At 32.2% G+C, this 12,885-nt stretch overlaps 2 protein-coding genes across 2 annotated transcripts; both read left to right on the forward strand.

Annotated features, from left to right (window-relative positions):
• Window positions 1–3,871: 3,871 nt before the first annotated feature.
• Window positions 3,872–4,727, forward strand: LOC100809937 (germin-like protein). Its single transcript, XM_003547662.5, has one exon. It carries the CDS (start codon window positions 3,941–3,943, stop codon window positions 4,571–4,573), a length of 633 nt encoding a protein of 210 aa, XP_003547710.1. The 5' UTR covers window positions 3,872–3,940; the 3' UTR covers window positions 4,574–4,727.
• A 4,526-nt stretch (window positions 4,728–9,253) lies between these two features.
• On the forward strand, window positions 9,254–9,881 carry LOC102665785 (germin-like protein; the record flags this gene model as incomplete). The annotated part of the gene is made up of 1 exon (XM_006599736.3): window positions 9,254–9,881. A coding segment is annotated over one exon (627 nt), but the record flags the coding sequence as incomplete, so codon positions are not given.
• Between the last annotated feature and the right edge of the window lie 3,004 nt (window positions 9,882–12,885).

Genomic DNA, 12,885 nt, shown 5'->3' on the forward strand with positions numbered 1-12,885 from the left:
AAAACAAATATATCTTACATAATATAGTATCGAAGATTAAGTGTCCGGATATCGAATGCACGTGACTAATTGTGTTCTTAAAATAATATATTTTATTTTGCAACTAAGTAATTGAGGAAAGAAATTAAATTAAGATGGATTGATGATCAATTATCTAATGCAAGATCAAATCTAAACGAGTAAGATAGTATCGAGTAAGATAGTATGAAAGAGAAGATGATTTCAGGCATACCAATTCCACCAATCCTAATTCTAACAAGATTCTTAGGATTGTTAATTGTCGATTTTCTAAAGTCAATTATTAGTCATTGATTGTGGTCAATTATTAATCAATTTCCTAATTAACCTACTAGAGGTTATCCAACCAGTTTGGCATGCAGTTTGATATAAAACACTTTTTTCCTAATTCTACCAATTACATGTAAATGATCACTGTTAAGCAATCATTTATGTATTAGTAAGTCCATTTCCACCAACCAATTTGGTCATGTAGTTTGGTATAAAACACTTTCTTCCTAATTCTACCATTAAATGCAAATGATTACTATTATGCAATCAATTATGTATTAGAACATCCATTTCCAAAATAGAAATTAAAAGTAAAGAAGATAATCAATTAACTAAATGACATCGAGAATTTCATTAAAATTAAGAAAGGAGTTCAAACTAGGTTACATCATAATAATCGAACTAGGGAGACTAGTTGCTCATTGTACACACTATTACAAAAAAAAAAATTTTAACGTGTCTTACTTGGCACCTTGCTTGCATGAGTAAGTACAAGTGTACAATCTGTTTTAAATTATGTGTGTATTGGTTTGTTCTAATGGATTGGTTTGTTTGAGAAATAGATCAAAACAACTAGAAAGATCATGCATCAAAGATAGAAAATGGTGGTGAGTCTAGGAGGATTTCTAGGTCTTTTATACAATGATGTCAATGTGACATGTGAGCATTTTCATGGGAGAAAGATAGAGAGAAAAAGAGAGAGGTAGGGGTGACATGGATGAAGTTACCATTACCAAACAATTTAATATCATTTTATTCCTCAAATTAGTCACTTTAGTTCTTGAAAAAAAAAAGTGTTATGGTTACTATAAATTATAAAAAAACACCCCTAAAATCTTCATTTTTGACTCTTATTATGTAGATAATGAACATCATCTTATTTTACTAACGAAGTTTGTAGATGGCTAAAAGTAGGGATTAACTTGGATAACATAATTCAATGTCAAAGATTTATTTTTCATGTATCTAATTTTAGGAACTAATATTTTTTTATTGGTAAGAATTGAGCATGGTATTAAAAAATTTACAATACTCACACATCTTACTCAACCAATTAAGTTAGACCCCTTAATATTTTAGGAACTATACCCCCACAATTTTAGAGACTAAAATGATGATTTGATCCTTTTTATTTTTTGTCGAAGATGAAGAAAAAAGGAAGAAAAAAAGATTTAGATTTTTTAAAAAATATCTTTATATCTATTCATAACTTTTAATCTTAAATAAGAATATGATGCGTTCTTTGTTAGTAAGAAGCAACAAAGGAATAAGAATAACAAAAAAGCACATGATAGGAAATGAGAGCAACCAAGTCAGAGAATATCCTCTAGACTCCAAATTTCATTCAAATCCCTCGTACCCCTTACAATGACCGCCTTCCTTACATATAACTGAATTCCCCTCTCCATTGATTTTCTCCTCTAACAAACTTATTCCCCCTCTCACAAAAGGCTACTGCTAAATAGACAAATTTGCCCTCTTGGGCCTGATGGCATATACTTGATCAAATCTACTCTTGGACTTTAAGTATTTTGAGTTGCAAAATAATTTTATAGGATTTAAGTATTTTGAGTTGTAAAATAATTTTATATTTTATGAATACTGTGAGTTATTAAATAAGTTATGAGATTATATTTTATTATGAATGAGTTACTTAGGGGGTGTTTGGTTTGGTTATTTTCTGTTTTCATTTTCACCGAAAACAGAAAACGGTGATGAAAATGTGTTTGGTTGGATTTCTGAAAACATTTTCAGTGAAAATGAAAACAGGAAACAGCCAGAAAATGAAAACAATAAATTTTCGTTTTCAGTGTTTTCAGTTGAGAACAGAAACCTCATTTCAGGTAAAATAAAATTGTGATGACAATGAATGTATTTTTAAACAAATCTAAAAATACAAAAAGACAAAAAGTCAATATATCATAAATTTTCAGTATTTTTATTTCATGAAAACAGAAAATAAGAAGTCAAACCAAACATATTTTCAGAATTCTAATCTTTTGAAAATGAAAACAATTTTCAGAAAATGAAAACAGAAAATGAAAATGCAAACCAAACACACCCTTAAATTGCTTAAAGGTTTATGACTTATCTTTTTTTGTTTATCCGATAATACAATTTTTAAGTTTGAGGATTTTATTTTATGGGATTATATTTTATTGTGAGTATATGTATAATATTGATTTTAAAAAAATGTCCCTTACTAATTTTTAAGTTTGAGGATTTTTTTTTCAAAACTTAAAGATGTGTTAATTTTTTAACGGTCCAATTCTATAACCAACCCAATCCAATCTTATATATAAAAGTTAGATTAGATTAGATTGAGTTGTAAAAAAAAGGTAAGCTCAATCTAACCCAATCCAATTAAATTTAATTAGATTAGGTTGAAAAGGAAATAAAACTTAACTCAATCCAGCTCCTAATCTAAAATATACATACTATGCCAACCTTCTTGGTATTGGATAGAAATTTCACTATTAATTAATAATGTTGTATTGTCTGCCATATTTTAGGTTCTATATTTGGTTTAAAGGTGGGAGGAAAATAATTTTAATGAAAGAGGGAGAAGAAAAGAGAGGTGATTACACGTTTTGTTTGGTTTAGAGAAGAAGAGAGATTTTAATAGAATGAGAGAAAATAATCATTTTCTTGTTTGGTTCATAACTAGAGAAGGAATTTTGAAAATTAATTTCCTTGCATGTTTATATAATTTTATTTTCCAAAACATAAGTAGAGATATTTTAGTTAATACTCATCAAATATGTTTTAAATGTTTTTATTTTTTTTCTCCCAAAAATTAAACCAAATTATAAAATTTTATAAAAATATATCCCTACATCCCTCTTCCACCATTTTCTTTTAACCAAACACTATATATGTTAGAGTGAATTAATTAGAAAGAGAAAAAAAAAAACAAAAAGAAAGAAAGTAATAAATATGATATATAATGTGACTAACAAGTTGATCCGGTCAACGGTAAAAACAACTCAAATTTATTAATATATTTTAAAATAATCTCATTTTGGTAATTAGTTTATAATTTCCCTTCTCATCTTTCTCTCTTTTTTTTCCTACTTTGAAAGTAATAAATGTAATACACATTAAATAAACACATTCTATTTGGATAATTAAAAAAAGTACATATCTAAAATATACTATGCCAACCTTCATGGTTTGGATAAGATTATTTTTCCAAAATCAAATTCAGTTTCAGTCAAAACAAAAAATAATTATTTCTACTTTTTCATCATAATTTTGAGAACTTAAATTGATTCCAGTAGTTATCCAAACACACCAATATAGGGTGGATTCAAAATGAAAGAATAGAAGAAAATAAAAGATAGAAAAAGAATAGTGTAAATATGATAAATGATGTAACTAGTGAATTGATCAGGTCAATGGTAAAAAGCATCTAAATCTCATAATATATCACATTTTAGTCATTAGTTTCTTAGAGTGTCCTGTTTTGGTGAACCATTCCTTAGTAAAATTACTCTTACCTTAAAGGACTTGCATGTGTGTGTGTATATATATATATATATATATTAACTTTTGCAAAACTTTTGTTTGCGGCTAGTAAGATCAGAGCCCTATAAAAATGTAGCCAATAACCCATATTCCCACATATGTTCTAAATCCACTATTCATCCAAATGAAGAATATGTTTCTCATCCTTTTCTTTTCTGCTCTTCTAATTTCATCCACTTCTAATGCTTCTAACGTCAATGATTTCTGCGTAGCAGACCTCAAGGGTACAAATAGCCCTTCTGGCTCTAACTGCAAGCCCGCTGATACAGTAACAGCAAATGACTTTGTCTTCACTTTTCAACCTGCAAACACATCTAACCCTATCAAAACTGGAATCAGCACTGCATTTCTTAAAGACTTTCCTGCTCTCAATGGTCTTGACATCTCTGCAGTACGTGTAGTTATCGATAAAGATGGATTTATTCCATTGCATTCACATCCTCATGCCACTGAACTAATAATCGTGGTGGAAGGTCAAATCACTGCTGGATTCATGGCAGCTACCAAAGCTTATGTGACCAAGACACTGAAACCGGGAGATCTTATGGTTATCCCACCAGGACAATTGCATTTTCTAGCAAATTATGATCAAAGAAGAGCCACTGTTTTTGCTGCTTTTAGTAGCTCAAACCCTACTGTCCATTCTTTTAATAATATATTTGCCAACAATGTACCCTCTAATGTACTTGCCCAAACTACCTTCCTTGATGTTGCCCAAGTGAAGAAGCTTAAGGCTCGTTTCGGTGGCAGAAACTAGGATATTATTGCTTGCTTATTGATTAATTAGTTAGTTAATGTGTTTGTTCCAATGATCATAAACAATAAACACTGATTATATTCTTTTGTGTCTGATAAGATTATATATACTCTTTCGATCCCTTCATCACTTATATACTAGATTTTGAGTTCTCCCTTGATTTTGTGCATGTTCAGCTTTCAGGTGATGCTTCATGAACTTTGTAATCTCGATTAGTTGTTCTGGCTTTTAGCTGCCTTTATGACAACAACAACAAAAATGTTTATGTAGACTTAAACTTGTGTTTGGAACGAGACCAAGTTGATTTTCTTTATGCCGAAAAGTTTTTGACGAGTGTACTACACAAGATAAAGATAAAAAAATTAAAATGGAGAATTTTTTTTAAGAGTCGGTCTATTCTAATCCACAATATGATATCTGGATGATTTTCTTAATTACAAATAATTAGGTATGTTGATAAACTACTCAATAAACACCTTAGAAGAATAAAATAGAATAACAAATAAAATAAATATTCAGTTAACTGCAAAACTCTTTGTTCTCCCTACAAGAATGTTCAGTTGCCATTCTTGTCATCGACGATGACAACCTCCGCAAGTAGGTCTTCGATTCAACCCGCACAGTTCAGAGTCGTACATGTAGAAGGTGCATTAAAATGTGGCAACTTGGACGGGGAACTTCTATATAAAAAAAAAAGGCTTGGACGGAGAGACGAGAAAATGTTAGCGGTAGTTGGAGAGAGAAAGACAACATTTTTGTGAAGAAAAAATTGTGTCTTTTTCTTCTATTACTGGGTTTTTTTTTTTTGCTGTGAAAGAACAATCAAAGTATTCATTTGTCAACACTTCAGCACATGTGTGTGATTTGTCATATCATGATCACTTCAATGTATTTTATTAAATAATAAAGACAATTAGATAAACAAACTCTTTAGTATCTGAAAATACTCATTTAATTGATCCCAACACCCCAATTATTTGATGATATTTATGGTCATATATCGATTATATTTGCCCTTTTCGGCTTGAACTGGTTGAGAATATTTGAATTTGAATCCGTCCATAACCAATTACCCATAAGCCTAATTTACTTATTCTGTATGTATGAAAAACATGACCATTATCAACCAGACGAAGCTTACAAATTTTTACCCCTTCATGACACTGCGGTGTGTCAAAAGGATTTGTATTTGGACAAGAAAATGGTACAATAATTTCCACACTAAAGGAAGAGAAGTGAAGGTATTAAAAAAAAAGTATGAGGTAAAATATCAATATGTTGAAAAGACAGAAAAACACATAATATTATAAAATATAAAATTAAATATGTTCTTGGTATTTACTAATGTTTGTTTTTGTTCCTTAAAAAATATTTATCATTCATGAAAATGTGTTGCTCGCAATTCTTATATATTTTTCATATATGAGTATTTATTTGTTAAAAACACATTTCTAGAGCAAATAAACAAACAAAAAATGGCATTTTACATATACTAAAAGTAAATGTTCTGTTTACATAATCATAGATATCTTCCTAATATGAATACTTCTATCACCTTATGACCTTAAAATTATAAATAAAAAAAATATTGTATGAGTAATTGTTGTAATTTGTTCTAACAGTAATGTAGTACTATCAGTTAAGCTTAATTTCAACACTCTACCCGACACATGTTTAATTTTACCTTTCTGTTTTGTTTTGTTTCCACTTATTAGTGTATGTATTTATTGTTACTACTAGTAGCCAAATTCTCCGAAACAGGGCCAAACAATGTGAGCAGAGAAACATTACTACAGTAATCTTTATAGTTAGCAAACATATTCATAACAAATTACATCTAAAAAAGAATTATTCCTTAGCGAAGTTTCTTTTAACTTGATAGTTAGCAAACATATTTATAGCTAATGTATCAAAAATTCTTGTCCATTCCTCGGTAGCTTGAATAGTTGTGATATCATCTATGTCAAATACTAAATTTTCTACTGCACCCATTCCCTTCCGTGTTAATTCCTATGGTTTTTATGTACAATAATATGTTACTTTTGCCTTTGTACATTACAGAATAAGCAAAACAGTGACAGCGTGACTATTAATTGCAAGTTGCAATATTCTTTTCTATTTTCCTTTTGTTTTACACATGAACAATCCTGCAAAATAATAAGGTTATTGCTGAGATGACCTAATCATGCTCTATTTTGGAAATGATGCGTTCTGGTATTAAAATATGCTTTCTATGATTTTTATTTTATTTTTTTGTTCCTGGTTGCTTTAACCTAGTGTTTTGCCCCATAGGTTATCATCAATCACCAGGCTCTTCCTTGCCTTCTAATCTATTGACCAATAATTATTAAAAAAGCATCAAGAAGGAAGCTTGTTGGACCATATCAAACATCACAACCGGTAATAAACAGCAGATTCAGGTATAGTTACTTGTTCATCAGTCCCTTCCCCTTTTGCATAATTGCATGCACGTACAGATTATCAGATGCAAGCCTGGACTTTTGAGTCTATAGATTATTACATTTTAACGATGGAAAAATGAATTCAAAAGTCAAACTTAATCAGATTTTGCCAAAGGAGAAGATAGAAGAAAAATAATCACGATAGTAATCAACCTGAGGTGGAATGTGGATTTCAGAATATGGATTTTATGATTATTGTATCGTTATGAATCATCAAACTAGTAAGGACCAAAAGTGGAATTGTTGGTTGGTTAAAAGTCTTTATTGGCATTACTATGTTAACACTTGACATTATTGGAGAATAGAGACAATATTCTTTAACCATTAGTATTAGAGGCATGAGGTATTTTAGATTCTTCATCTTAATGCCTAAGATTAAAATGGGACCTTGTATACAAGGTTTGAGCCTGAAGCATTCATGTGATCACTTACTAATGCAGTTCTAATTACTGAGATTTCTCTTGTACTATTAAAAACTCCTATTGTGATTTGTGCTATATCTTTGTTTCTTTCTCCTTTATTCTAGAACTTAAAGTTAATTATTTTGCTGGCACAGGCATTTGGTTGATTGACACCATAGAGGTCTTTATCTGGGAGTTAATGCAGAATTCCAGATCATGTATTTGCATTTTTAAGAGCAAATGCATTTTTATTCTTTCACAACGTAAAAGTAGCTTGTTTTAGGCACGTTTTAGCTCTACCGCACACTGTTTAATTCCTTGATCTGCATGTTACTTGACTTAAATACAATTTGAGACTTACGGATAATGCAATGGTACAACCCCTTTATATTTTCTGATGACATAAAACTGTACAATTACTTGAATTACAGTTGCTAATTTTTCAATCTTCAATCATTATAGAAGCTTAAGGAACAATCACAAGCTTCTTCTGTTCCTTTTCACAAACTTCTAAAAGTCATATAAACTCTCTCATTCTTTATTATTCTCTAAAACTTCAAGGTTTTATGGGCTTGGATCTTTTTTAGATATTTTTTTAGAGAAATTTATCAGAGGGAACAAATAACAAATGCCATTCAGCCTCCAATGAATTAAACACGGTGAAGAATAAACACAAAGTGAAGAAACTAAAATTCTAGAAGAATAAACACAAGCACCAAATTTGCAAAAATGCTCACAGTACAAATTAATGAAATCAAACAATGAATATCCACAGTACAAAATCAATGAAATCAAACATTTAAATAAAAAATAAATCAAAAATTAACGAAAAAAAAATGAATACACTGTGGCACAGCGAGAGTGTGGATTGAAATCGCAAGGAAAACTTACTTGTGAGCGAACGTTATGTGTGGTGCGTGAGAGTGACTGAGAGGGAGAGAGAGCTACGGAGAGAACTAGTGTACTAAGAGGGAGAGAAAGCGCTAGCGTCGTGTGCGTGAAAGTGACTGAATTTGATTTTGAAAAAATAATCTTATCCAAACACCTTTTATACGTTACCATGAAGGTTGGCATAGTATATTTTAGATATGTCCTTTTTTTAATTATCCAAATAGAATGTGTTTATTTAATGTGTATTACATTTATTACTTTCAAAGTAGGAAAAAAAAGAGAGAGAAAGATGAGAAGGGAAGTTTGAATATTTTTATCCATTAGAGAAATGCTTACCCGGAAGAGAATATAAATTTAAAGGTAAGTAATTGTATTAAAGGCTGGTTGACCAAAGTAGGGGTACTATTATAAACTAATTATCAAAATGAGATTATTTTAAAATATATTAATAAATTTGAGTTGTTTTTACCGTTGACCGGGTCAACTTATCAGTCACATTATATATCATATTTATTACTTTTTTCTTTTTGTTTTTTTTTTCTCTTTCTAATTAATTTACTCTAACATATATAGTGTTTGGTTGAAAGAAAATGGTGGAAGAGGGATGTAGGGATATATTTTTTTATAAAATTTTATAATTTGGTTTAATTTTTGGGAGAAAAAAAACATTTAAAATATATTTGATGAGTATTAACTAAAATATCTCTACTTATGTTTTGGAAAATAAAATTATATAAACATGCAAGGAAATATCTCTACTTATGTTTGATGGTTTGTTCGGTTGATCTTTACAGTATTAGAGACGGGTTATTGAGACGAAATGTCCTATGTCTAATAAATGTTAACTGATGATATTTATCTTGATTACTAGTTTCTAAAAGTGTCCTAATTAATTTGATCAATCATTTTTTTTATAAAATTACTCTTTTCTCATTCTTTTCTTTTCCGCTCTTCTTTCATCCACTTCCTATGCTTCCAATGTGAATGATTTCTGTGTGGCAGACCTTAAAGGTCCAGATAGCCTTTCTGGCTATCCTTGCTTGCCACCTACAACACTTACAGATGATAACTTTGTGTTCAATCTTCAACCTGCAAACACCTCACAGTTCCCTACTATCAAAGCTGGAATTAGCACTGCATTTGTTAATGAATTCCCTGCCCTCAATGGTCTTGACATCTCTGTAGCGCATGTAGCTTTCGAAAAAGATGGGTTTTTTCCAATGCATTCTCATCCTGATGCCACTGAACTAATCATCTTGGTGGAAGGTGAAATCACTGCTGGATTCGTCACCGGTATGAATTCGATTGCTTATCTGAAGACGCTGAAACCCGGAGATCTTATGGTTATTCCACCAGGACATTTGCATTTTGTAGCAAATTCTGGTAATGAGAAAGCCACTGGTTTTGCCACTTTCAGTAGCTCAAACCCTACTATCCATTCATTCAACAATATATTTGCCAACAATATACCTTCTGACATACTTGCACAAGCTACATTTCTTGATGTTGCCCAAGTCAAGAATCTTAAGGCTCGTTTTGGTGGCAGCAACTAGTATGATTAATTGCTAGCTTATAATTAATTATGTGCTGGCTCCAATGGTTTTTCTTTTTTATAAGATGTGTTTGCTCCAATAATCATCAACAATAAAGTTATTTACTTGTATGTTTCCCTTTTTCATTTTTTGTCCAATCTCAAATCTTAATATACTTGTTGGCTCCCTGACTGCGAACGAAATAACTACAAGGAAATAACCCCGGATAGGTGAAGAAAGAAAGATCGACAAGCATTCGAATTTTTCATAATAAAAGCACACTTTATTTTAATTTAGTTTTTGTTGATTTATTTTACTTGCATTTTTTTTATCAATGGAAAGAATAAAAAAGAAGTAGGCAGAAGAAAACTAATGGCAGCGGACATTGGTCACAACTCACAAGTCTGAAAACTGGGCGATGATTGGCCACCTTACTTTGCTAACTAGTCGGCTATCTTTTTCCTTCACTAAAAGTGTGAGAGAATTGAATATTTCATTGTTGTTGCTTAAAGGAATGAATCTTTGTAATGAGAGTTGCGTATATGGATGACATGAATGTACTCCAAGATTGATAAGCTCCAAAGGGACTTTTGAATCCATTTCACATATAATATGATGCGCACCCAGGGAATGCCAAGAACCAACGCAAATAGTTCTGTATGAAGGGATGTAATAACCCCACATGATCAATAGAAACGTGTTACTCATTCACCAGTTGTGTTCTTCCTAATTACTCCTCCGACGCCTACTTTGCCCAGATTCCCAAGAGGAGAACCATCAGTGTTCAACTTCAAGAAATTTGGTGGTGGCAGACTCCGTGAGATATAGATAACTGAGTTGTCCCTATTGTTGGAACACACACTGTTCCTCACTTAATTGCAAGAGATGCAATTCACTCCCTCACACATTCCCTCGTGTATCACTCACTGTTTTCTAAGCATAGAATTGCACACACACTAGGAATAGCACTAGAGACTGAAAATGATAGAATGAAAACAACACTTTATTAAGATGTATGATTGCCCTTTTATACAAGCAAAACAAAGTAACAACCCTTCACTCTTAGGTTAGCACTTATAACAGAATTTTAAAATTCTGCTACTCTCTCTTATATACAAAGCCAAAACAGAATTAAACTCTCACACCCTCCCTTAATTCTGATCTCCTAAGTCCATCAAGCCAATTCTGTCCCTTAACATTTTAAACCTCTCCCCTTTGAGAGGTTTGGTTAAAATATCAGCAAGTTGATCAAATGTGCAGCAGTACTCCACTTTTAATTTCTCTTTGTTCACTTGATCCCTAAGATAGTGAAATTAAACCTTGTTTCTATGTGTTTGCTTCTACCATGAGAGGTTGGATTCTTTGATAGGCTTATAGCTGACTTATTATCCACAAAAAGCTTCACTCCATCACTCTCCTTGATTTTTAATTCCTGTAGTAATGTGTCCAACCAGACAGCTTGACAAGCACTCATTGCAACTGCAACATACTCAGCTTCACATGTTGATAGAGCCACTATGGATTGCTTCTTAGAACACCTCGATATTGGTGCTGCACCATACATGAATATGTAACCTGTAGTACTCTTTCTGTCATCTCTGTCTCCTCCCCAATCTGCATCAGTATATCCCATCAATTCCTCTGAGTTGCTATTGTCTTTATTTGGAAATAAAATTCCAGCATTGATGCCCCCTTTTATGAACCTTAGAATCCTCTTGGCAGCTAAGAGATGAGGAATTCTGGGTCCTTTCGTATATCTACTTACCAGTCCAACAGCAAATTCCAAATCAGGTCTTGAATGACACAAGTACATGAGAGAACCAACAATCTGTTTGAACTCAATTGCATCGACTTTGTCTTCCTTGCCCTCCTTTTCAAGTACAAGACCTGCCTCTGTTGGTGTTGCTGCTGAATTACATTCAACCATGTTGAATCTCTTCAATATTTCTGTTGCATACTTGCTCTGGAGCATCAAAATACCTCTCTCAGTCTTCTTGAATTCAAGTCCAAGGAAATAGGATAGAACCCCCATATCAGTCATTTCAAACTCACTCATCAATTCCCTTTTTAGTTCTGCTATTTCACTTTCATTACCACCAGTGATCAACAAATCATCCACATAGAGGCATATAATAATGATATTACCTACTGACTTGGATCTTACATAGACTCCAAACTCACAGCTACACTTATCAAAGCCAATTTTCATCATAAAACTGTCAATTTTATTGTTCCAAGCTCTTGGGGCTTGCTTAAGTCCATAAAGAGCTTTTCTCGACCTGAGAACCTTTGACTCTTGGCCAGCTATAGAGAATCCAAGTGGCTGAGTAACATAGACCTCCTCATCAAGAGGACCATTTAAGAAAGCACACTTCACATCTAGTTGGTGCACTGTCCAATTCTTTAGGCTAGCAATTGCCACTACTGTTCTAATAGTCTCAATTCTAGCAACTGGTGCAAACACCTCTCTGTAGTCAATCCCAACTTTCTGCAAAAATCCTCTAGCCACAAGTCTAGCTTTATACTTGACCACCTTGCCTTCTGGATTTGTCTTAATCTTATAGATCCACTTCATATCAATGGGCTTCTTTGATTTTGGTTGAGATACCAGCTCCCACACTTGATTTTTCTCAATAGATTTAAGCTTTTCTATCATAGCTTCAACCCACCTCTGATCAGTCATAGCATCTTCAAAGTTTATTGGTTCTGCTTCAGAAAACAGAGCAAAATGTACAAGATTCCCATCTGCACTTACATCAGCATCAAACAACATCTCAAAACCTTGAAATCTAGCTGGTTTGGGTGCATTTCTCTGGGGTCTCACTTCTCTTTGAGTGGTATTACCATTCCCTTCACTTGTTTCTTCCTCTTCTGACCTTATCATTATTGAAGGTCCTTTCATTTCAGTATTCTGCTCCCAGTTCCAGCTTCTAGATTCATCAAATACCACATCCCTACTAATTATTATCTGCTTACTCTTCGGATCAAACATCTTATAGCCTCCAGTTGAGTGATATCCGAGTAAG

Source organism: Glycine max, chromosome 16 (assembly GCF_000004515.6).
Source record: "Glycine max cultivar Williams 82 chromosome 16, Glycine_max_v4.0, whole genome shotgun sequence".
Lineage (NCBI taxonomy): Eukaryota > Viridiplantae > Streptophyta > Magnoliopsida > Fabales > Fabaceae > Glycine > Glycine max.

What these genes read in the sequence shown, in the direction of transcription:
- LOC100809937 (XM_003547662.5), top strand. Translation starts at nt 3,941, where the DNA reads ATGAAGAATATGTTTCTCATCCTTTTCTTTTCTGCTCTTCTAATTTCA.